We start from the raw sequence: 19,402 nt of genomic DNA on the forward strand, positions 1-19,402 counted from the left end.
GACGTTTCTTTCCACATCAAAGTCGATTTTTAATTTTGCAACAATGGCCAGTTTTCTACAGAAAGAGGCTCCAACCTCACCGACGCCAGACAATGTCGATCAAACGAAAGAAGATGAACAACATAATGAAGAAATTGGTCTCGGGCACCGGCATCGACAGCCTCATCATGCTGTTGGCTTTTGGCACCCATTGATGAGAAAAGTACGCGCTCATGTCATCCGGCTATGGCTGCGCACCATCGCCGTCCTATTCCTCTTCATCATTGCCGTCCTGTCTCTGTACTGGGCAGTCCTGTACCGAGCCGAAGCCAATCTCAGGTCCCTCATCATCCACGTTGTTGACTTCGATGGCCAGGTTGCCCCCTTTGAGTCTGTTCAGCCTATTGTCGGTCCCACGGTATTGCAGATCGTCCAACAGTCATTAAATAAGCCGGGGCCCTCGCTGGGATGGACGGTTCTACCCCCCTCGAGCTTCGATAACAACCCCATGGCCGTTAGGATGGCAGTATACAACTGGGAGAGTTGGGCAGCTGTCATCATTCACGCCAATGCGACCGCGGCTCTTCAGGATGCTGTCGCGACTGGTGACGCCAATTACGACCCAGCAGGTTCAGTGCAAATCATCATACAAACAGCGCGAGATCAGACAACCTACCAAAGCTACATACAGCAGTACATCAACCAGTTCACAGAAGAATTTGCTCAGCAGTTTGGAAAGCGGTGGGGCCAGACAGTGATGTCAAACTCATCACTGAGTCGAGACAACCTCGCGAAAGCATCTAGTGCGGTGAACCCGGGAATTGCACCGTTAATGATCGACTTGCGACCCTTCCGACCAGTCACAGCCACGCCTGCGGTCAGCATTGGACTGATTTATCTTATCATCACAGCGTTCTTTTCTTTTTCCTTCTTTTTGCCTATTCACTCTGTGAGTACTTTGCATGATGGCATCGAGGCAGGACTCATTTGCTAATTTATGCATAACAATAGAAATATATCCAACCGCAAGGACACCCACCTCTGCGCTTCTGGCAGCTCATTGTTTGGCGGTGGCTGGCAACTATCGTCGCCTACTTCCTCATATCCTTGAGCTACAGCTTGATATCCCTAGCATTCCAGATTCCTTTCAGCGCTCCTCCAGCCTCGCCAACCGAGCCGGCACCACCTGCGGGCGCGACGGCGTACGGACGCGGCACTTTTCCGGTCTACTGGATGCTGAATTTTGTCGGCATGTCGGCGCTGGGCCTTGCCTGCGAAAACGTTGCCATGATCGTAGGACAGCCGTGGACTGCCCTGTGGTTGATCTTTTGGGTCATCACCAATGTCTCAACGGCATTCTATACTATAGATCTGTCTCCAGGGTTCTACCACTGGGGCTACGCTTGGCCTCTCCACCACGTGGTTGAGGGAAGTCGGCAGCTGCTGTTCGACTTGCATTCGAGGATTGGGCTCAACTTTGGCGTTCTGTTTGCTTGGGCGGCAGTGAACACTACGTTGTTTCCCCTTTGCTGCTACTTTATGCGGTGGAAGACAGAAAACGAGAAAAGAAATGCGGAAAGAGACAAAGATCGGTATGTGGTTGAAACAGAGGATGGGGACAAGGAGTTGAAAAAGCCAGAGGGTACCAAGCCCCCCATCAGAAGGCATGGATTCATGCGAGGTGTTTGAGTTCCGGAGGTGAGGCTAGGGAACAAAAGTAGCTTAAACACGTTATAACATGCCTTTCGAGTCATTTACAGTACGCGAGCTAATTATTTGATGATATGCACCCCTGCCGCCTGTGAGTAGTACACCATAGAGCAATGGAAGAGACTGAATGTCACTCGTCTCAATCTTTATGTCTTCAAGAGTCAGAACATTGCCAGATTTCAGTACTCCAGCAGGTTTAAATAATGGCTGGTGATCTCGTTGGTTGGCCGTTTGAATCCATCAGATTGAATTACATTGAACATTTAGCATTTGATAGTGGGTGAATGAAGGTTCTTAGCTCTTCACAGTGACAAGTGCCCTGATGCAAGCAAATTCAGGGTTGCTACAGGGCAAAAACTAAGGGTCAGTCAATCTACAGTGTGGCGCTTGTCAGGGAACCCTGCACCATTCTGTAAGGGCGAAGCCATGCGATGAGATTCCTTCGATACCAGATGGTCCTGTCGATTCTCTAAGCCGCATTTGCCTGGGAGCAGTTTGAATGATGTCAGGTGCACCCATAATCTTTCTATATGATAGAATCAGACACCGAGTATTCTCAATCTCATCACTCAGCATCAGCATGTAGGACTTTGCTACCCGCACTCAGCGGCGCCTTTGCAATAGCTTTACACTAGTAGTTGTGACCGGTCCATCAGATGTTTTCACCATACGCCGAGTAACAAGACATGCCAATTATTCACCAAGTGAGAATGTCATGTTTGATCACAAGCATGAACCAACACTGGGATTGTGTGATGATCGCCTTCATTCATCAACACTTCTTATTATGGAAATGAGGCCAAAGCACCGTTTAAGTGCTCTGCAAGCAGTCAAGAACGTGGCTTTTTTCCCCCTTTTTACGACGCATTCTCAAAGTCTTGACGTCATGACTTATGAACCAGCTCCAAGTACAAAGCACACACACTTCATACCCCTTCCGCCTCTCGCTCTCTCTCATTTCCAAAAAAGGATCATCCTAATTACACAGCATGCTCTTGGTATCTTGGCGAAGACTCCATGGATTTCATTAAGCCGCCCATTGTGTTTATCCACGGGCTGTGGGTGACCCCTCTGTCCTGGGAGTACTGGATCCTGTTCTTTCGGAAAAGAGGGTTTGAAGTGCACGCCCCTGGTTGGCCAGGGGTCGACGGTCGAACGCATGAAGAAATCCATGCAGACCCGGAGCCTATCGCTCTCCATCGCATCGAAGACATCGTGGACCACTACGCGGCATACATTCGGAAGCTACCGGAGCCTCCCATCATCATAGGGCACTCGTTCGGTGGTCTCTTTGCTCAGATCCTTTTGTCGCGCGGAATAGGAGCTCTGGGCATAGCTGTGTGTCCTGCACAACCTGCGGGTATCATTTACGTCGCACCGACTACGATTAGAGCCGCGTTTCCCATCTTCACCCACCCCCTGCATTCCGACGCCACCGTCCCGATGTCCGAAAGCCACTTCCGCTACTGCTTCGGCAACCTCCTGTCGTCCGAGGAGAGCAAGAAGCAATGGAACCGGTACTGCATACCGGCGGATTCCAGGGTACTCTGGCAGTTGGCGACAAACGTCACAGCGGGACGGGCAGCGCCGAACTTTGTCCACTTCGACAAGCCTGACCGGGCACCCATGCTGCTCATCAGCGCCTCGAAAGACCACATCGTCACGGCCAGGACAGTCAAGTTGGAGTACAAAGCTTACAGAGGTCCTGCGATCGTGGAGTACAAGAATTTCGAAGGTTATAGCCACGGACTAATTTTTCAGGAGGGCTGGGAGGCCGTTGCAAATTACGCTCTCGAATTCATTGAAAGTCACAGCTAGCGCCTGGGTTATGGCACGAACACCAAACGCTGCGGACCAGCCTACGCCTTGCTTTTTTGATTTTTTTTGTGATTTCGAGGCCCTCTTGCGATCATGGGTCTCTCTTCCATTTTAAAGAAACGTTGATTTCATCTCCGAACTAGTAAGTATAATTATTAATAGATGTCGGCGGAACACAGAAGGTCTAGATTGGCATATTATAGATTCTCACATCAGCGGGAAAGAGTCCCAGGCTATCTTTTAACTTTAATATAAAACTATCAAGTCACGGATGTCAAATCTGGTCAAGCATCGTTTTAATGACGCTTGCTGATTGGCACATGCATCGACCATCACCAGAATACTCTACAGTACTTTCTGGAATATGTTTCAAAATCACACTAGGCAAGTATGCTATCTGGATGAATCCGTGAATCTTTAACGCGAAAGCCCGCAGTAACACTGACTGCTCCACCTGAAAATATGAGACTGAAATGCTTAGCGACGGTGCTATCATTTCTAAGCAACTCTTAGCATGGTATTTTTCTTCTTCTTGTTTCCCCCCCCCTTTGGTCTCCATCTTTAAGCCCCAACGAGCCGTTGGAGTACTTTGACCCGAACAAAACTTGTCATTGGCTACGGGCATTTCCACCACTCCAACGGCATTGGAACTACTTATCAATGTTGCGGCAGGTTATTTCCCGACACCCTGGTCCTGAGCATCCGGGCACCCTCTGCCAAGGGTGTTGCGACCTCTCAAACGCCCTCGGGGACTCCATTCTGAGGGAGTCCACCGTGGCAGAGTGGATTTGAACTCTGGGATTATTTATGAGGGGAGGGCCGCATCGTTCTGTTCTGCTTGACATCACGTCAAGACTAATCCTAGTAGTATCTGTATCTCGACCACCTGATTTAGCTCTTCCGTTTCGGTTTCGTCTGAAATCACACGAGAAATCACACGATCTGCGTGCTTTCTTCTTAAGCAATGTCTTCCAAACTTTTCCAGCCGCTCAAGGTTGGCCAGGCCCAGCTGTCTCACCGCGTGGTGATGGCGCCTCTCACCCGCTTCCGCTTCGACGCCGATCACATCCCGCTTGATATCGCCCTCGAGTACTACACCCAGCGCGCTTCGGTTCCCGGAACCCTCATCATCGCCGAGGCCGTCCTCATCTCCCCCGCCCACGGCGGCTTTCCCAATGCGCCGGGCATCTGGAACGAGCGCCAGATCGCGGAGTGGAAGAAGATCACGGACGCCGTGCATGCCAAGGGCAGCAGCATGTTCTGCCAGCTTATCGCGCCCGGTCGCGCGGCCGTCGTCCCCGTCTTGGAGAAGGAGGGTGGCCACCCCCTGCTGAGCTCCAGCGCCGTGCCAATCAGTCCCGAATCGCCCGTTCCTCGGGAGATGACGGCCGAGGAGATTGCTGCGGCCGTCGAGGACTTTCGGCAGGCCGGCAAGAACGCGATTGCCGCAGGCTTCGACGGGGTCGAGATCCACGGTGCCAACGGATACCTGGTCGACCAGTTCCTCCAGGACACGTGCAATAAGCGCACAGATCGATGGGGTGGAAACGTCGAAAACCGTGCCAGATTCCCCGTCGACGTCGCCACGGCGCTCGCCGATGCCGTTGGCTCCGATAAGGTCGGCTTCCGCATCAGCCCCTACAGCAACTTCCAAGGGATGAGGATGGAGGATCCTGTGCCTCAGTTCTCATTTCTGGCTCAGAAGCTGAAGGAGTTGAAGCTTGCGTACCTGCACGTTGTCGAATCCCGTGTCAACAATTGGGAAGACGTCGAGAAAGTGGAGGGGATCGAGTTTATCCTCGAGATCTGGGACAACGTCTCACCCATTTTTGTTGCTGGCGGCTTCACCCCTGAGTCGGCGCAGAAGGCCGTGGATGAAGAGTATGCAAAGTGGGATGTCGCCGTTGTCTTTGGCCGCCACTTCTTAGCGAACCCAGATCTGCCGTTCCGCATCAAACATGGCCTGCCGTTAAACAAGTACGACCGACAGACGTTCTACACTCCATCTATCCCCCGAGGATATATCGACTATCCTTTCCATCCCGATTTCAAGCCCGGCCAGCCCTTGGCCTAGATGAGATGATGACACGACATTTCATGACCGATAGAGGATAAATACGAATAGAAAGATAGAGTCCAGAATCTTCGTTGAAGATGTCATCTCTGTAAGATGAAAACATACGTTTCTTGACTAGCCGCTAAGACAAATTCCCCGGTGCCTCATAATCAGTTATGCAAGGGTATCAATGGTTGAAACAGCGCGGATCGTCCCAAGTGTGATGTTGCATCTTGCAACACACGCCTTATTGCCATCCCCTCGGCCTTAACAGGTAGCACCAGTGGTAAACATCCGGATCATTGGGCTTCAGCTTAGGCGTTGGGATCTTTGCAACCACTTCAACTTCGAATGGTAGGTTCTCGACGTCGAACCGACAGAACGAATAACTCAGCGAAATCCAAAAGCCATCGAGGGTCAGATGCCGCCTCACGCCCTCGGCCATTTTTAAAAATGCTTGCACGCCGCCGCAAGATACCGCATCCACCGTGCTCTTGTCGATAATCAGGTCAAACTTGTCAGCCAGGTGGAGCTGAGTCACGTCCGCTACGAGGTAGCGCATCTTGACATCACCAAATACTTGCTTTTCCAGAACCCGCCCGTGTTCGACCGCCAGTGGCTCGAAATCGACGTTGGTGATATTTGTGAACCCTCGTTGCCGGATATGGTTCTGCAGGTCGCTCGTTCCGAATCCCAGCTGCAGGATGCGCGCCGAATCGTCCAGATTGGCGAGGTAGGGATCCGCGATCGACATCAGGGTCGCCGACGGTGTGAGCCACTCAAAGTTGGTCTCGGAGGCAAACCGTTCGCTCCAGTAGCTCTGTTTATCGAAATCGGCGGGCATTATGTTACGAGTGGTAATGACAAATTTGAGTGTTGGACTTTGTCAATTGGTAAAGATGTCGGTAAATGTGAGGGTATTCGCAGGCAAAGCTGTGGTTTATCGTCTTATCAGACGATCCGCTCAAGAGTTTTCAGAAGCCCACATTTTCGTAAACCTCAAAAACCATGTGACATCATTGTCCTGGAAACATAAATCCTTGTTGTTCTTAGTCTTGATCAGTGCGTCCAGCTCCATAGATATGACTCATGGGTATATGTAGAGCGAGGTGACAAACAGGTAAATTAAAGGCTGGCTATGATAGCTTTGAGCTTAGAGACACGCGGCTCTCTACATAGTTGGGGCTTACTGTTAATCTTGAAAAAGGTATTCGTGTTGGCGTGTACCATCGTCGGTTTCTCTCCAAACAGCCGACATTTTCGAGGAGCGCCAAGACGCAGGTGTAGAAGCCATCCTCAGGAAAGTCCTTTGAGCACACTCAAACGGACTGGAGATAACTTCCTGGCTTCTCATATATGCAAGTACCGTGTGTCTAGGCCGCTGAGAGTCGCTTGTTCAGATCCTCCACAGCCTCTCGAATGTTCATTTCGACATCAAACCTATACACTTTGGCGGCAAGCGATTGGAGTTCTGATTCCAACTTCCGGAAGTCTTTCTTGTGCTCAGATTGAAGCTGGATTAGCTCGCCGGCTCGCCTGCTATTTCGAATAAGCCACTCGCCTCGCTCCCGACGATTTGCGTTAAACGCAGCAAAGGCTGCTTCGATGTCCGGACCGCCTCGGACTCTATCCACTGCTAGCAGCGATGCCATGACTGCGGCATCTTCTATGCAGATGCCAGCCCCAGCGCCCAGGTGTGGCGTGGTCGCATGGGCTGCGTCGCCAATGAGACAAATGCGGCCTTTGGCATATGTCGGAGGACACTCCCCAAGGTCGAATTGCCCCCACTGCACGAGTTGGTCAGATCTTGACATGAAATCAGCTTCGGGCATTCTTCTAGACCTACTCGGTCAAGGCCCTTCAGGGACAGAACGATCTTTTGAAGGCGAGGGCTAAGTCCTTTCACGTCTTCGAGGCAGCTTTGCAGGTCTGCAGGAAGCGTCAGCTGTGTCTCGCTGGGCCAATCCTCGACGCCGGTGCGATGGACAACAACGTTTAACATGGTGCTACGGGCGACCGGGTAGCTGACGAGGTTTACATCGTGAGACACCTGCCTTGGAGTCAGCATCTTCACTGCTTTGCGCTTGAATGCCGAAAGCGCTTCCATGCCTTTCCGCTGAAGACTCGAACTTACCCATAGTCCGAAAGTACCCGCCCTCTCCGCTCCTAAGATCTCTATAGCCTGGGACATTGGGACGAGTCCCCGATAGGCGTATTTGTGCGAATAAGTGCACTTTGCAGACGGATGGTCGCGCCCGACGACAATTCCACGGATCTGGGACTTGATCCCATCACAGCCGATCACCGCGTCCGTTTCTGCTGTAGTACCGTCGCTGAAGACCATTAGTAGTTTTCCGTGGGCGCCATTGGGTTCTTCAATCCGATCCAGCTGCTTCTTGAACCGGATTGTGCTCTCAGGAATTAACCCAAGCAACTCCTTCAGGAACTGCCCTCGATGACAACCCCTCAATCCTTCGGCCGTATCGCCAATAGATATTTGAGTGATGCTGTCGTCCGTCTCGCCTGTTCCATCGAGAAAGTTCCACTGGAACAGCGGCCCAGTCACTTTGTCAAAGGCTTCACGGATCGTAGCATCGCACAATTGCATGGCCCACAATGCATTTGGCGTCATACCCAAGCCGACGCTTTGCTCGGTGAACGCATGTGCCTGCTCGTAGATGACGCATGGCACGTTTCGCTTGATGAGGGAGATCGCGAGCACTATGCCGGCTATGCCGCCACCCACAATTGCAACCTCGAAGCTCTTGTCCTTCGTCGACATGTTTATATGGTGTTGTAGCAGTGCATGTACTCGGGCCCGAGAAGTCGAAAGACTGACAGTTTTTACATGAGGAAGTTGGAGGGGAAACGATATCATGGAGGTATTAAGGTTCTACCGGAGGTCTTAAGGTTCGACCGGGGGTCTTAAGGTTCGATCGGAGGCCTTCATTTCCTGGGCACATCTCCGAACCGGAATCAGACAACGGCACTTGCATGTACTCAAGACGGTCCCTCTCAAGGCAACCTGGAGTCGGGCCAGGTGGGTAGAAAAATTACGAAAACAAAAAAGGTACTGCATGATGAGATCATATCATGGACTCCAGTAATAACCAGTTACCCTCACACCTTCCAGCTAAGTACACATGGATTATGTTGTCTATAAGCGAGCCAAAAAAAAAGAAAGAAAAAAAAAAAACTAAGCTCGTTAAGTATTGCCAAGTGCAAGCTGCTAGCATCTCCGTTCCTTTGCTGGACCCGTATTTATGAGGTTTACGAGATAGTTGCCCCGATGCAGATGGTATGATCCTGGCATAATACAGCAAATTGGTCCGTCCTCCGGGCAACTCCAGGCACTATGGACAATTCAAGCTGTTATTGTTTTTAATGTTTGCTTGTTGTACCTCTTTTGGCCTCTCTGTAATTTCTACCCCTGATAATGCATCTTCGTATAGCCAGCCTTCTTCGTACCTGGCGCGACCTGAGGCACAGGTTTGACTATTAACTGGTCGACGGGGTCTTTGGCTTTGCCAATTATCTACATGGAGGTGGCTTCAGATAGAAATGCGCCGGTGACACCAACCGCCATGTTGTTGCTCATGTAACCCAGATAGGCACGATACTTGTACCAGGAACTATCAGGGGAAGCATCATCGGTATTGCCTTTCCAGTGCTTGATCAAGATGCTCACGTCGCTCGCTTGTCAAGTCTGCTAATGATTGTAGGTCATCAGAAGTTGGAGTCTGCTGTTTGGACGGATATTGACTCTGACATTAGACGTGTTATACAAAACGAGGGGCTGGAAGTGGTTATCAGTACCCTCTATTGGGAATGCCTGGGGAAGTTCGTTTGCTTTTTGCGGCGAGGATATGAATGCCGTAGTCTCACCAGACGTACCTGCTACTACAGAGATATCATCAGTGACTGGGTTGAAGGTGAGGTTGCCATGGAACGCAAATGCTGTAGTGAGGTAGGGCGACGTGACGAACTAGTGAGTTGAGGGATTACATTATAGCGAGCGGACAAGTTTCTGTCGAAACTGGAGATGACAGAGTTCTTCCTAATACTCTTGACATCGAGATTCTTGCGGTCTCATTGAGCAACACAGCGACGCCAACTTGCCTCAGGGTCTCAAGATTGCCATCCTTCTCAGCCACTGTGCGAATCTGCTCACTGCCTGGGCTAGACTGGAAAAGTATTTTGGTTCTCTCCAAGCCATCCTGTCTTGCTTGGACTACAAGGCCCCGAATCTTCGGGATGTTTTGGTACGAGCTGTTGGTACAGCTTCCGACTATGGCAGAGTTTTTCCTAGATGGACGAGAGCTCTCATCCATGTGCTGCTTGAACTCCGAGAGCGGATGAGACAGATAGCGTGTGAAAGGGTCATGTATGCGAGGTTGTCAAGGGAGTAGTCGGTCCACTGACGTCAAAGAGGATCAAGGCAAAATACTCCTTCCAGAACCCAATACGCAGCAAATGCAAGGAGCCGTCCGAAATGACTTCCTTCATAGCTGCTCCGACCATGCGCAGTCTTTCTAAATACAGTCATTTGGAGTCGTATTGGCCGATATTTTTGTAGTCCACAGCCTCGACCTGAAAGTTGCTCGCTTCACACGAGTCGCCAACGCCAACCACAGGAAAGCTCCAGGTGAACTCGGACTTGTCAAAGTCGGCTAGGAAATTCTCTATCTCCGGAACGTAGTCATTTGTTCCTGCTTGAAACGAGCCGTCGGGGTAAGTTCCATGCCAGTGCAGGGAATTCTGTGTGTGTTGCAATCCCACGGAAGACCCTGGTAAGTGCGGCCACGATGCGTCTGTTCCATTCGGCGAAACTTGCGAGAGATTCTGCTGGCCAGTTGAGTCATAAGCAAGCGCTCCCTCAGACTGTTCCATGGTATTATGCCCTTCCTCTGATGAAAGAGGAGCGAATAGGCGAGGATTCTTGTATGGCATATTGCCTGTATACAGCCTGCGGATGGTTAAGTCAACGATGGCACCAAAGCTCCTCTGTCCTTTTTTGACGGAAGGCCACCACTCACCGCCGACAGCCAAGAGGCCAGAGCACGCGCGCAGGCTTCTTGACAGGTCCGCGATGGATGCGTTATTTCGAACGGCCGAGCATGTCCAGAAGGAGTAGATTAGAGTCGCGCCAGCGGCGAAAATGTTCTGGACTGTCCGCCATCCGTGATGCACACCCTGCAAGTCGTGCAGCGTCTGGTAGTCCTGGAGTATAGATGCGGCGTTGTTGAAACAGACTTGGAGTGACTCCGGCGGTGGGTTCCGTATCGCCTGCGACGGCTGGAAGAGCATAATCATCGTTGTGTGATGCTTGATCTTTAGCTTCAGCCGCCACATGCGCCGATGGCGGTTGTCGAGACCTGGAAAGTTGAACGGCTCATCTGCAACCCTTTCCCACCAGCGAACAATCTCGTCTCTAATTCTGGTCTGCTGGGCCTCCGGGTCTGCTGGCAAAGCAAACCAAGCCGAGTCGCACGGAAGATGGTAGAATTGTACTTTGACATCAGAAACGATGCGATCCAGCTCGAACTGGAACCTTGCGAACCGGAGGACCGCTGCTGAGAAAGAAGAAAGCATTGGACTGCTCGTAGGACTGATTTGTCTTGGAGATTGTAATTCGGGCATCTTGACATCGAATGTCTCGTCTCGGAACCCAAGGGGCCTTCCCTGGATAGAGGATACCGACCTGGTGTTGTCAACATCAAACCAAAACGGAGAGCACAGTAATAGATGCAGTCTCACCTATCCAAGGAATATATGGTAAAAAATGCTAGGCGTCGGATTTGCTGGTACTTGATGTCATTCGGATCGGCGGCTGGTGGCGGCTCCCTGTGAATGCCCAACTCAATGCAATGGGCCAGCCCGATGTGAACGAGAGTGAAGAGGTTAACTTCCGCTGGTGTCATAATACTGTGGACAATCAGGGTAACCAGAGCCTGAATCGACGACAGCGATATTTGCGAGAAGCAATCCCTGGAGAAGTATAGCGCAGCCCGATAAAACCTCTCGGGTGGAAATTCGTAGACCCGTGACCTGACTTTGACAATAGCCGCAATGTTAAATACCATGAACAAGATGAATGCCACAACCGGCATGGGCACAGAATGAAAGCCTTGGCCATTGGGTGTCCTTTGTCTTCCGTTCCACCGGAAGGCTTGAACTGAACTGGGCCAGCCATTGGGTAGAGGATCTTCATCAATCGAGCATGGATATGTCGCGTAAAGAGCTTCCAAAGCACTAAGTAGAGAACTTGGCTCGAGGACTGGGTAGTCGGGGTGTATCCATCGGATGTAGGTGTGAACCAGCTTTACAGAATCTTCCTTTCTGGGAAGCTCCTGTAGGGAAAAGAATATCAGCGTCGTTCTTGTCTGTGGAAGGGACAAGCTCAAGGACGAACCTGTCTTAGAAAAACGTGCATGGAACGGTTATGCTGTTGCGAGACGTTGTCAGGCCCTGAGGCCGATATCTCATGCCATTCGGAAGATGGGCCTTGGGCTTGTACGTCATCCAGCAAAGCCGCAGTTGTCGACTCGGCACTAGAAGGAGACGTCCCTATGAGGTTTGTGAATAGAGCCCCGGAGCTTGACCCTAGGTAGTACTTTCGATTGGAGTCCGAATTCAGGGACAAAAACCCCGGGTTCATCGCGACTGAGTGTGTGGGGTCTGGAAATTGCTCATCGTGTTTGTAGGAACTCATGGTTTCCGCGGGCCGCTTGATTCCCATCCGTTGGGACCCAAGACTCAGGGTTTGTCGAGTGGGCTGGCAGCTTCCGGGACCGGACCGAAACGACGAGGTCGAGACGACTTCATCGTCCTGGTCCGCGTCAGCGACGTTAGCCGATCCTTTCGGGTCGGGAAAGGCGTCAATCTGCGGGCCTTGTGAGAGGTCGACATCAGGGAGGCGTTGTTTGATAATGTTTTCGAGCCATTGAATTCTAGCACGGGCAGCACTAGCGAAACTGTGCCCCGGGAGGTCGACTCGACCTGTCAGCGAGGGACTTTTGGATCAGCCCAACCATGCAGCAGGGATGGCTCCGACCGCTAGGTAAAGGCTCGCTTTGTGAACGTGGTAGATCAGGAACAGAGGTGTTATGCTTACTTGCGAGGAACCAGTAAGCCGGAATTCTGGCTGTCGACGTCCAGGCAAGTTTCGCCAGCTCTTGCGCAGTTGGTACACGCAGGGACTTCTCCGTCACACTAGAAAGGAATGAGCAACGCAAAACAACCAGACCGGAACGACGCGGCGGATCGATCCCAGCTAGATCAGGCTAAGAGCAAGCGCCGGCTGGATGGGAGGGCAGGCGATCCGTGGGGCGGGAAACGAGAGACAGCCCTACCTTGATGCGTCTTATGCGACAACGTCGACAGGCCAATCGGACCTTCTTGGGCGGATTCACCCGTGTAGCCATAAGTGGCAAAATGAAGGCGTGTTGCAGAGGTTGTTTGTGTTACCACGGCCGATGTGTCGAGATTTGAGCTGCTAGAAAGGCTTTAGTTGATGGGAAGATGGATCGAGGGCATGTGAATACGCGTCCCAGGCTTACCACCTGGCACTACGATGGCTTTTTGGGACTTTGTTAGGGGCTTGTCACATCAACACTCTCGCAATATCAAACAAGGAGACGAAGGTAGCGTGGGGTCCCCGCCTGGGGTAGAGACGTCTTGGTTCACGGCCGATACTATCCACCCGCAAACTTACAGTAGATGGGCCGGGATTATAGGTTTTCGGTAGAACTGTAGGGAAAGGGAGAACCTTCCCCCAGCGGTCATGGCAGGTTACAACAGCACTTGGGATGAAAGCGATGAGCAATATGTGGATTGACAGGCATGGCTTATCACTGTGCATTTATGCAAAATGCCAATCCGCATGCCAGATAGTCATTTATTCAACCCTCCTTCCCCCTACCATCTCATGTACCATGAGGGTGTCAAGACTTTCTGTATAATAAAGTTATGCCGGCACTGTGTCATCTCTTTCCCTGTCGAAAGTTCTGCCCGGACTATTCTCGTCGGGCAGACATCTCTCTCAAGGCGTAGGTATGCTGTTCTGTCGAGGAGGACATACGATCACGTTGTCTGTTTCATTTGGCGTTGTCCATAAACTATGATATTGTCAAATGTTACAGACCGCCCGTAGTATTGCTTGTCTTACTACTTGTGTCTTCCGACCCCTCTTCTGCCTGCTACTGTGCTTTTTTGTTTGTTGGAAGAATCTTCAAGCATCCTCATCGACAGTGAGGCTCACGGCGTCAGGGATCCCATGGTGTGAATATGAACTAGGCAGTCCCGTTTTACTCCGTCCGATATTGGTGTTTGCCAATAAGATCGAAGATTTCGGAGCCAACCAATGCCTTCTGTCTCAACTCACGCCCAATCGGACCATTCGAGGGTCGTGTCATTTCATAGACCAAAGGCTATTGGATTGCCCAAGAGAATTCCCCGAAAGATCTCCTATGTATGGGAGCCATTGCTGCCAGTTGTAACCTTGGAGTCAGTAGGCAAAGCCCCACAAACTGTAAATCTTTTTATTGTATTTGTTCAGACGACAACGATTGGCTCGGACTGTCTTGATCTTGGGAAACAGGTAAGCTAGAGCCAACGAAACGACTTGTGTATAGTAAAGATCAAGTCCCCTATCGGCGGTGCTCTGTCAGAATAACCCGATGATGGAACCTGCGTGATTTAGAGCCCGCCCATTCCGTGCGTGTGTGTGTGTGTGTGTGTGTGGTGTGTGTGGCTGGGCACTGGTGGTGCAACTGAAGTTGTCCAGAGCAAAAGATGCCATCTCGCCATAATGGAGCTATCCGCTTTGTGCGAATCGCAGAGATGATGGCTCTGCATAAATCCTGATTCCATGATCCGGATCCGGACAAGTTGGTGACTCAGTGGTGCAAACTCAGTTGTCTAGGGCCGGTTACATTACTTGCTGTTATTCCACCGTCTTGGAAATATCCAGCGTTGCTCTGTTGTTTTAGGCACTTGAGGCCGTTTGGGACATCCGAGAAGAATGGACACAACAGACATGCCATCTTAGGTTTGGCGACTGAAAAGATGGAAATTAGCTACCGAGGGAGGAGTCACACTGACGGAATGAGGTCCGCATTCCAGTGACTCTGTGGGCAGAAAAATACGATCCTGTTGCCTCACCGGGGGCGCAACAGAGAACTTACCGGTCATTAATCTCGGAAGAAGTGGCTTGGACACTTTGTTAATAATTGCCACGGCACTCACATGAAACGACAAAACGAAATTATAATCAGCCTTGTGTGGACCCCACCATCGTTGCTTTCGAAAAGCTTAAGAGCAAAGATGCGCTGTCAGAACCGTCTATTATACATGTGGCGTTTTGGATCATTTGTCAAAAGTTTGGGTCAGGCATATTAAACCCTGTTGGGGAGCCTTGCCTTTTTCTCCATGGATGATTGGATAACTAGTTTGGGTAGGGCATTAGAGCAAGTATGAAGCATGTGAATGAGCCAACACTACATCACCACTCCTATCCGAAATACATCTCTACTTCTACCAACCCTTCGACTAAATGCCCATAGCCAACGCACAGCGTCAGACCAGGGTAACAAAGCCAGTGTCCGGTTTCAAGCCTGGCCTGGGCACTCCGTTTTCTGCTTACTTACATATCTTGTATCTTCTGACACCGCCACTGCAATTTGAGTTCCGCTACGGGTTGACCTGTCATCTGCATAACCTAACGACCTGTCCCAAAACGAGATATTCACTCCGCAAAAGCAATGCGCATTCGGCCAGAAAGTTGACATTAACTGCTTGGTGTAGCGAGGTATATATATCAGTTGGTACCATTAATCCAGTTCCATTACACTCATCAGCCTCGAGAGCCCATTTCAGTGACTGAAGACAGGGGCTGTCGGAAACATCTGTAAGCCAGTCCCGTTTGCCCACTCTTCACCATAGCCATATGGCCGGATCCCTTAGCATCTTTGCTAACGTTGAGGTATAGGATTAAGAACAATCCCAGTCACCGTGGTGGTTTCTAAGTGTGGACCCGTCCTCGAGTATGGTGGCAGCGGACAGTCCGACTGGAAAAGATAAATTCCCGCTGCCAGGCGTCGCACATCATCCGTTAACCATACCCTTAGGATTTCTATCACCGCCATGTAGGCATCATGCACGATTACGAATTAATTTGGCAGTCTGCCTCTACATCCATGGTCCGACGCTTTCCCCCCCCACATACACGGACATCGTTCCCTCATCTCTCGACCTCCAGTGAAGCCAAGACGAACGCAGACTCTCCCAAAAGGCTGTTGGGCAACAACGGCTGGTTGGTATAATACTCGTATGACGCCGTGGAGTTGAGGCTGCAGACGGCCACCGTCTTGTTGTAGCCAATGGTCCCGTTCCCAGTGTCCACAACGAAGTTGCGCGTGGTGTAGTCGTAGGCTTTCAGGGCGGCCGTCCTGAAGTCGACGTTGGCGTCCGCGAGCATGCCGAGTCTCCCGCCCTTCAACAGGGAGAAGACGAAGAGGGCGGTGCTGGAGCTTTCGAGATAGTTGCCGCTTCGCCCGGGGAACGTCGTGAGCTGCCACCAGGCCCCGGTCTCCGGGTCGGCGTATCTGACCAGCGACGTGGCGAGCTGGGTCATCACCGTGCGGAGACGTTCGCAAACCGGTTCCGCCTCGGGCTTGCCCCTGGGACAGTTCAGAGACTCCCAAGTCTGTACCAGTCCCGCGACGAACCAGCCTAGCGAGCGACCCCAAACGTAAGGGCTCGCGCCCGTTTCCTTGTCCGCCCAGACGGCCTTCTTGGAGTAGTCGTACCCATGCACTAGCAGCGAGGTGTTCTTCTGGAAGCAGTGCTCGTAGAGAAGAGTTATCTGCAGGCTGATGTCCGTGTAGTTAGGCTGCGGCAGGGATGCCATGAAGGGCAGCACTGAGAACATGCCATCGAGGTAACTCCATTGCGGGTAAACGTAGTACCACAGCCCGCCCTCGGGGTTCCGGGTCTGAAGCGACAGAGACTCATTGATGGCGTTCGCCGCTGCCGAGACGGTAGTTGAGATTGAAATGACATCCGCCTGGGAGGGTCTTGCAACGGCATTTGCGATCGAGAAGCGATCTAAGGGCCGCGTCGCCACATAGGTGGCGTTCGCGAGGGTTGGTGTGCCGGATTCGAGGACATTCTCCAGGTAGGGGGCGTACTGATCCTCGAGGTCCGGGTACTGCGCGATGGCGGCTTCGAGGGCAATGGAGAGAATGCCGGTCTCCAAGTAGCTGCTCGATGCGCCCGACGAGATGATGCCTTGTTTCCGCGCCTTGATGCTGTCGAGCATCCATGTCGAGTACGGGCGGCCTTCGGATGTCGCCGGGGTGGCGGCAGCGAGGGCGCCAAGGGCGAGAAGCCCGGCCGTGAGGTGTCGCATGGCGGCCACGGAAAGGTCAACAAGGAGCCTCCAGAGTTGCTCAAGCCGGGAAGTGAGACTGCAAGCTGACATGAGCACGTTGTGCTGGCTTTATACTGCTGTCGTGACTCGAGCCGGCTGGCCGGTAATTACCGAGCCCGCGTACCTCCAGGAGTGCACCTTCGGGAACGCTATTCCCTGTATTTCTCGCCAAAACGTAAAATGCCGGTCGGTTGTTCCTTATTTTGATAGCTCATTTAGCGTACGGAACAGCCCCATGTTGCATTCCGGTCCACTCTCTCTCTCTCTCAGGGCGCCAATGCATGCTGGCAGCATATCCCCAAAGCACCACGCCATTGAGCGGATTTGGGCGAGTGCTGGAGTCAGCAGGGGTTATCAATGGACTGGTGGGACAAATAATGTCCAAAAAAGCATCGTGCCACAAAAGACTGGAAGCCGTGTGAAGTTATTGCAGCTGATGGTTACTTCTGGAACTGACAACAAGCAGCCCTACGTAGTCCTACGTATTCGGAGACCCGGGAAACGTGGGCTGCACCCTGCTAATGGCTAATTGAGCCAGGATCAGGGCAACGGTAGTAAAATTGACATCAGCACTGCCGCTGGCGGGAACGGTAAAGATGTCGGCATCGAGGTTGGTTTCGGCCCAGGCCACGGCGGCAGGGGAACGGACACGAGCAATAGTGAGCTGGGCGGTACCCGGCGAGAAGGTGTAGACCGTCCCAGCTTTGGCGTGGCCGAGCTTGCGCGTGACCTCCGAAACCGTGTTCTTGACGCTCTGTGTATGCTCGGCTACGAGGCGGAAGACGAGATGGAAGAAGACCATGCCGATACCCTCAATGCCCACGGTTCGAACGTACGCACGGAACAACCTGCTGGTCTGTTGTCAGAAGAAGTTCGGGTTCGTCGCCCAGGCAGGAAAAAGGGCTCGTCATCACGACACGCTCGCCGCTAGTCTCGTAGGCTCCGAAGACGGCACCCGCGAAGTCAAGCTCATCCTCCCGCGCCGTGATGATGCACGCTCTGGTGGGTGTCTTCAAGTGGATTTGTTTTCGAGGACGGGCCGAGTTGGCGAAAAAGTCATCGCCGGTGTAGCCACAGCTGTACGCGACCTTGCAGCCCTCACTTCATGTTCGCATCCACACTAAGCTACGACGGACGGGTCTATCCAAAACTTTGGGACCGACTACGAGACCGACGACACCAGCAAAACCTTGGGCCGTCTCCTAACGAAGCTTCGTTTGACAAAAGGTTTATCCTTAGCACAACCTGGTTTCGATCCAGGGACCTCTGGGTTATGAGCCCAGCGCTCTACCCCTGAGCTATTGTGCTGATATGATTGTGGGGAGATGGACTGAATCCACATTCTGCTTGTGCAATTTGCAGACCAAGACTCTTCAGCAGTCATCAGCAACTACCTCAATGGGTTGAACAACATGTCAATCATGTCTTTCACGATGTCCCTCGCAGAACATCCTGGGCAGGTTTCTGCTTGCTCTCCGTTTATGACTTAGTATTGGCAATAGCCTTGGGTAGCGTACCGTGGTTTCACTTAACTTTCGTGCGCAAGCGGCAGTAGGGTTTGTGGATCTTGGAAATCACCGAGTTGGATAGAGTTTTGCCACTCTCGGCGGTTTGGATCCTACCAGAGTTTGTTCGGGAACCTCTAATACGGGTCGTCTACACAGTTTACTCTCCCCTCTGTTACCATGTTGTGACTATTTTCGGTCACTTGCCGGACAAAGTGTTTCTGTGAAAAACAAAATCAACCCGTGTATGACTCGCATACTACAGTCTGTTGCGTTGGCAGCGTCTAAAACCTACTTTTTAGTCCATGCGTTAGCAACACTATCACAATAACTACCCTAGTTAGGGTCACGCAGGGGGGTTACCCTGCCAAGTGGCCACATACTTTTGAATTATTTTGCGTCACATAGATACTATAGTGTAAATAGCTTTAATTAATAAGCTTATTACTATTACTGTTTAATAATAGTGCTAAAGAAGAAAGGGGATACTACCCCTAGTAGTATAAAGGTATTACTAGTACTACTAGCTAATAGCACTTAAGCCTATAAGGCTACTTATAAAGGATTATTATTATATATAGTTATTAAGTGCCCTATAGTAGTAGTAATAAGGTTAATAATAGTTATTAAGACACTATAAAGGCTAATAGTTACTATAGTAGTAGTAAAGAAATTAATAATAACCTTTAAGACACTAAAGAAGTTAATAAAAGTAACTATTAATAAAGAAGAGGTTAATAATAATAATAATAATAATAATAATAGTAATAGTAGTAAGCTTACTAATAATAATAAAAAGCCTATATAATAGGTGCTTTTTACTTTTAACCTCTTTAAAACACTATTATAAACTCTATTACTATTATAGTAGTAATAAAAGGTAGCTACTACTATAGCTACTCT

The 19,402-nt window shown here is 51.1% G+C and overlaps 8 protein-coding genes and 1 non-coding gene across 9 annotated transcripts; 4 read left to right on the forward strand and 5 right to left on the reverse strand.

Moving 5' to 3' along the window:
• Positions 1 to 43: 43 nt before the first annotated feature.
• On the forward strand, positions 44 to 1,701 carry LY79DRAFT_646810 (MNNG and nitrosoguanidine resistance protein; the record flags this gene model as incomplete). Its single annotated transcript, XM_060562472.1, has 2 exons — positions 44 to 928; positions 991 to 1,701. The coding sequence occupies 2 exons, from the start codon at positions 44 to 46 to the stop codon at positions 1,666 to 1,668; spliced, it is 1,563 nt and encodes a 520-aa protein (XP_060419171.1). The 3' UTR covers positions 1,669 to 1,701.
• Positions 1,702 to 2,666: 965 nt separating this feature from the next.
• Positions 2,667 to 3,777, forward strand: LY79DRAFT_539236 (arylesterase). Its single transcript, XM_060556802.1, has one exon. The coding sequence runs from the start codon at positions 2,707 to 2,709 to the stop codon at positions 3,505 to 3,507; it is 801 nt and encodes a 266-aa protein (XP_060419172.1). The 5' UTR covers positions 2,667 to 2,706; the 3' UTR covers positions 3,508 to 3,777.
• Positions 3,778 to 4,360: 583 nt separating this feature from the next.
• Positions 4,361 to 5,730, forward strand: LY79DRAFT_539237 (NADH:flavin oxidoreductase/NADH oxidase). Its single transcript, XM_060556803.1, has one exon. The coding sequence runs from the start codon at positions 4,472 to 4,474 to the stop codon at positions 5,579 to 5,581; it is 1,110 nt and encodes a 369-aa protein (XP_060419173.1). The 5' UTR covers positions 4,361 to 4,471; the 3' UTR covers positions 5,582 to 5,730.
• Positions 5,710 to 6,616, reverse strand: LY79DRAFT_539238 (S-adenosyl-L-methionine-dependent methyltransferase). The gene has a single exon (XM_060556804.1). The coding sequence runs from the start codon at positions 6,405 to 6,407 to the stop codon at positions 5,811 to 5,813; it is 597 nt and encodes a 198-aa protein (XP_060419174.1). The 5' UTR covers positions 6,408 to 6,616; the 3' UTR covers positions 5,710 to 5,810.
• A 52-nt stretch (positions 6,617 to 6,668) lies between these two features.
• Positions 6,669 to 8,396, reverse strand: LY79DRAFT_539239 (uncharacterized protein). The gene is made up of 3 exons (XM_060556805.1): positions 7,698 to 8,396; positions 7,410 to 7,613; positions 6,669 to 7,350 (listed from the first exon to the last, which is right to left on the reverse strand). Exons 1-3 carry the CDS (start codon positions 8,343 to 8,345, stop codon positions 6,937 to 6,939), a joined length of 1,266 nt encoding a protein of 421 aa, XP_060419175.1. The 5' UTR covers positions 8,346 to 8,396; the 3' UTR covers positions 6,669 to 6,936.
• A 1,321-nt stretch (positions 8,397 to 9,717) lies between these two features.
• On the reverse strand, positions 9,718 to 13,282 carry LY79DRAFT_656148 (uncharacterized protein). Its single transcript, XM_060562682.1, has 5 exons — positions 12,916 to 13,282; positions 12,678 to 12,775; positions 11,976 to 12,537; positions 11,321 to 11,913; positions 9,718 to 11,264 (listed from the first exon to the last, which is right to left on the reverse strand). The coding sequence occupies exons 1-5, from the start codon at positions 12,985 to 12,987 to the stop codon at positions 10,106 to 10,108; spliced, it is 2,484 nt and encodes an 827-aa protein (XP_060419176.1). The 5' UTR covers positions 12,988 to 13,282; the 3' UTR covers positions 9,718 to 10,105.
• Positions 13,283 to 15,803: 2,521 nt separating this feature from the next.
• Positions 15,804 to 16,973, reverse strand: LY79DRAFT_506389 (family 88 glycosyl hydrolase; the record flags this gene model as incomplete). Its single annotated transcript, XM_060553714.1, has 1 exon — positions 15,804 to 16,973. One exon carries the CDS (start codon positions 16,971 to 16,973, stop codon positions 15,804 to 15,806), a length of 1,170 nt encoding a protein of 389 aa, XP_060419177.1.
• A 715-nt stretch (positions 16,974 to 17,688) lies between these two features.
• LY79DRAFT_492644 (uncharacterized protein) lies at positions 17,689 to 17,901 on the forward strand (the record flags this gene model as incomplete). The annotated part of the gene is made up of 1 exon (XM_060553325.1): positions 17,689 to 17,901. A coding segment is annotated over one exon (213 nt), but the record flags the coding sequence as incomplete, so codon positions are not given.
• Positions 17,902 to 18,230: 329 nt separating this feature from the next.
• LY79DRAFT_t34 lies at positions 18,231 to 18,302 on the reverse strand. Its single transcript has one exon. It is a non-coding gene; the product is annotated as a tRNA-Met (tRNA).
• Between the last annotated feature and the right edge of the window lie 1,100 nt (positions 18,303 to 19,402).

The sequence above is a fragment of the Colletotrichum navitas genome (assembly GCF_030913465.1).
Source record: "Colletotrichum navitas strain CBS 125086 chromosome Unknown LY79scaffold_5, whole genome shotgun sequence".
Taxonomy (NCBI): Eukaryota; Fungi; Ascomycota; class Sordariomycetes; order Glomerellales; family Glomerellaceae; genus Colletotrichum; species Colletotrichum navitas.

What these genes read in the sequence shown, in the direction of transcription:
- LY79DRAFT_539237 (XM_060556803.1), top strand. Translation starts at nt 4,472, where the DNA reads ATGTCTTCCAAACTTTTCCAGCCGCTCAAGGTTGGCCAGGCCCAGCTG.
- LY79DRAFT_539236 (XM_060556802.1), top strand. Translation starts at nt 2,707, where the DNA reads ATGGATTTCATTAAGCCGCCCATTGTGTTTATCCACGGGCTGTGGGTG.
- LY79DRAFT_656148 (XM_060562682.1), bottom strand. Translation starts at nt 12,987, where the DNA reads ATGGCTACACGGGTGAATCCGCCCAAGAAGGTCCGATTGGCCTGTCGA. An exon ending in GTCGCATAAGACGCATCAAG is followed by an intron (nt 12,776 to 12,915) that starts GTAGGGCTGTCT and finishes ATTCCTTTCTAG; the next exon opens with TGTGACGGAGAAGTCCCTGC. An exon ending in ACCATATATTCCTTGGATAG is followed by an intron (nt 11,265 to 11,320) that starts GTGAGACTGCAT and finishes TGACAACACCAG; the next exon opens with GTCGGTATCCTCTATCCAGG.
- LY79DRAFT_539239 (XM_060556805.1), bottom strand. Translation starts at nt 8,345, where the DNA reads ATGTCGACGAAGGACAAGAGCTTCGAGGTTGCAATTGTGGGTGGCGGC. An exon ending in CGGGTACTTTCGGACTATGG is followed by an intron (nt 7,614 to 7,697) that starts GTAAGTTCGAGT and finishes ACTCCAAGGCAG; the next exon opens with GTGTCTCACGATGTAAACCT. An exon ending in CCCTGAAGGGCCTTGACCGA is followed by an intron (nt 7,351 to 7,409) that starts GTAGGTCTAGAA and finishes CAACTCGTGCAG; the next exon opens with TGGGGGCAATTCGACCTTGG.
- LY79DRAFT_539238 (XM_060556804.1), bottom strand. Translation starts at nt 6,407, where the DNA reads ATGCCCGCCGATTTCGATAAACAGAGCTACTGGAGCGAACGGTTTGCC.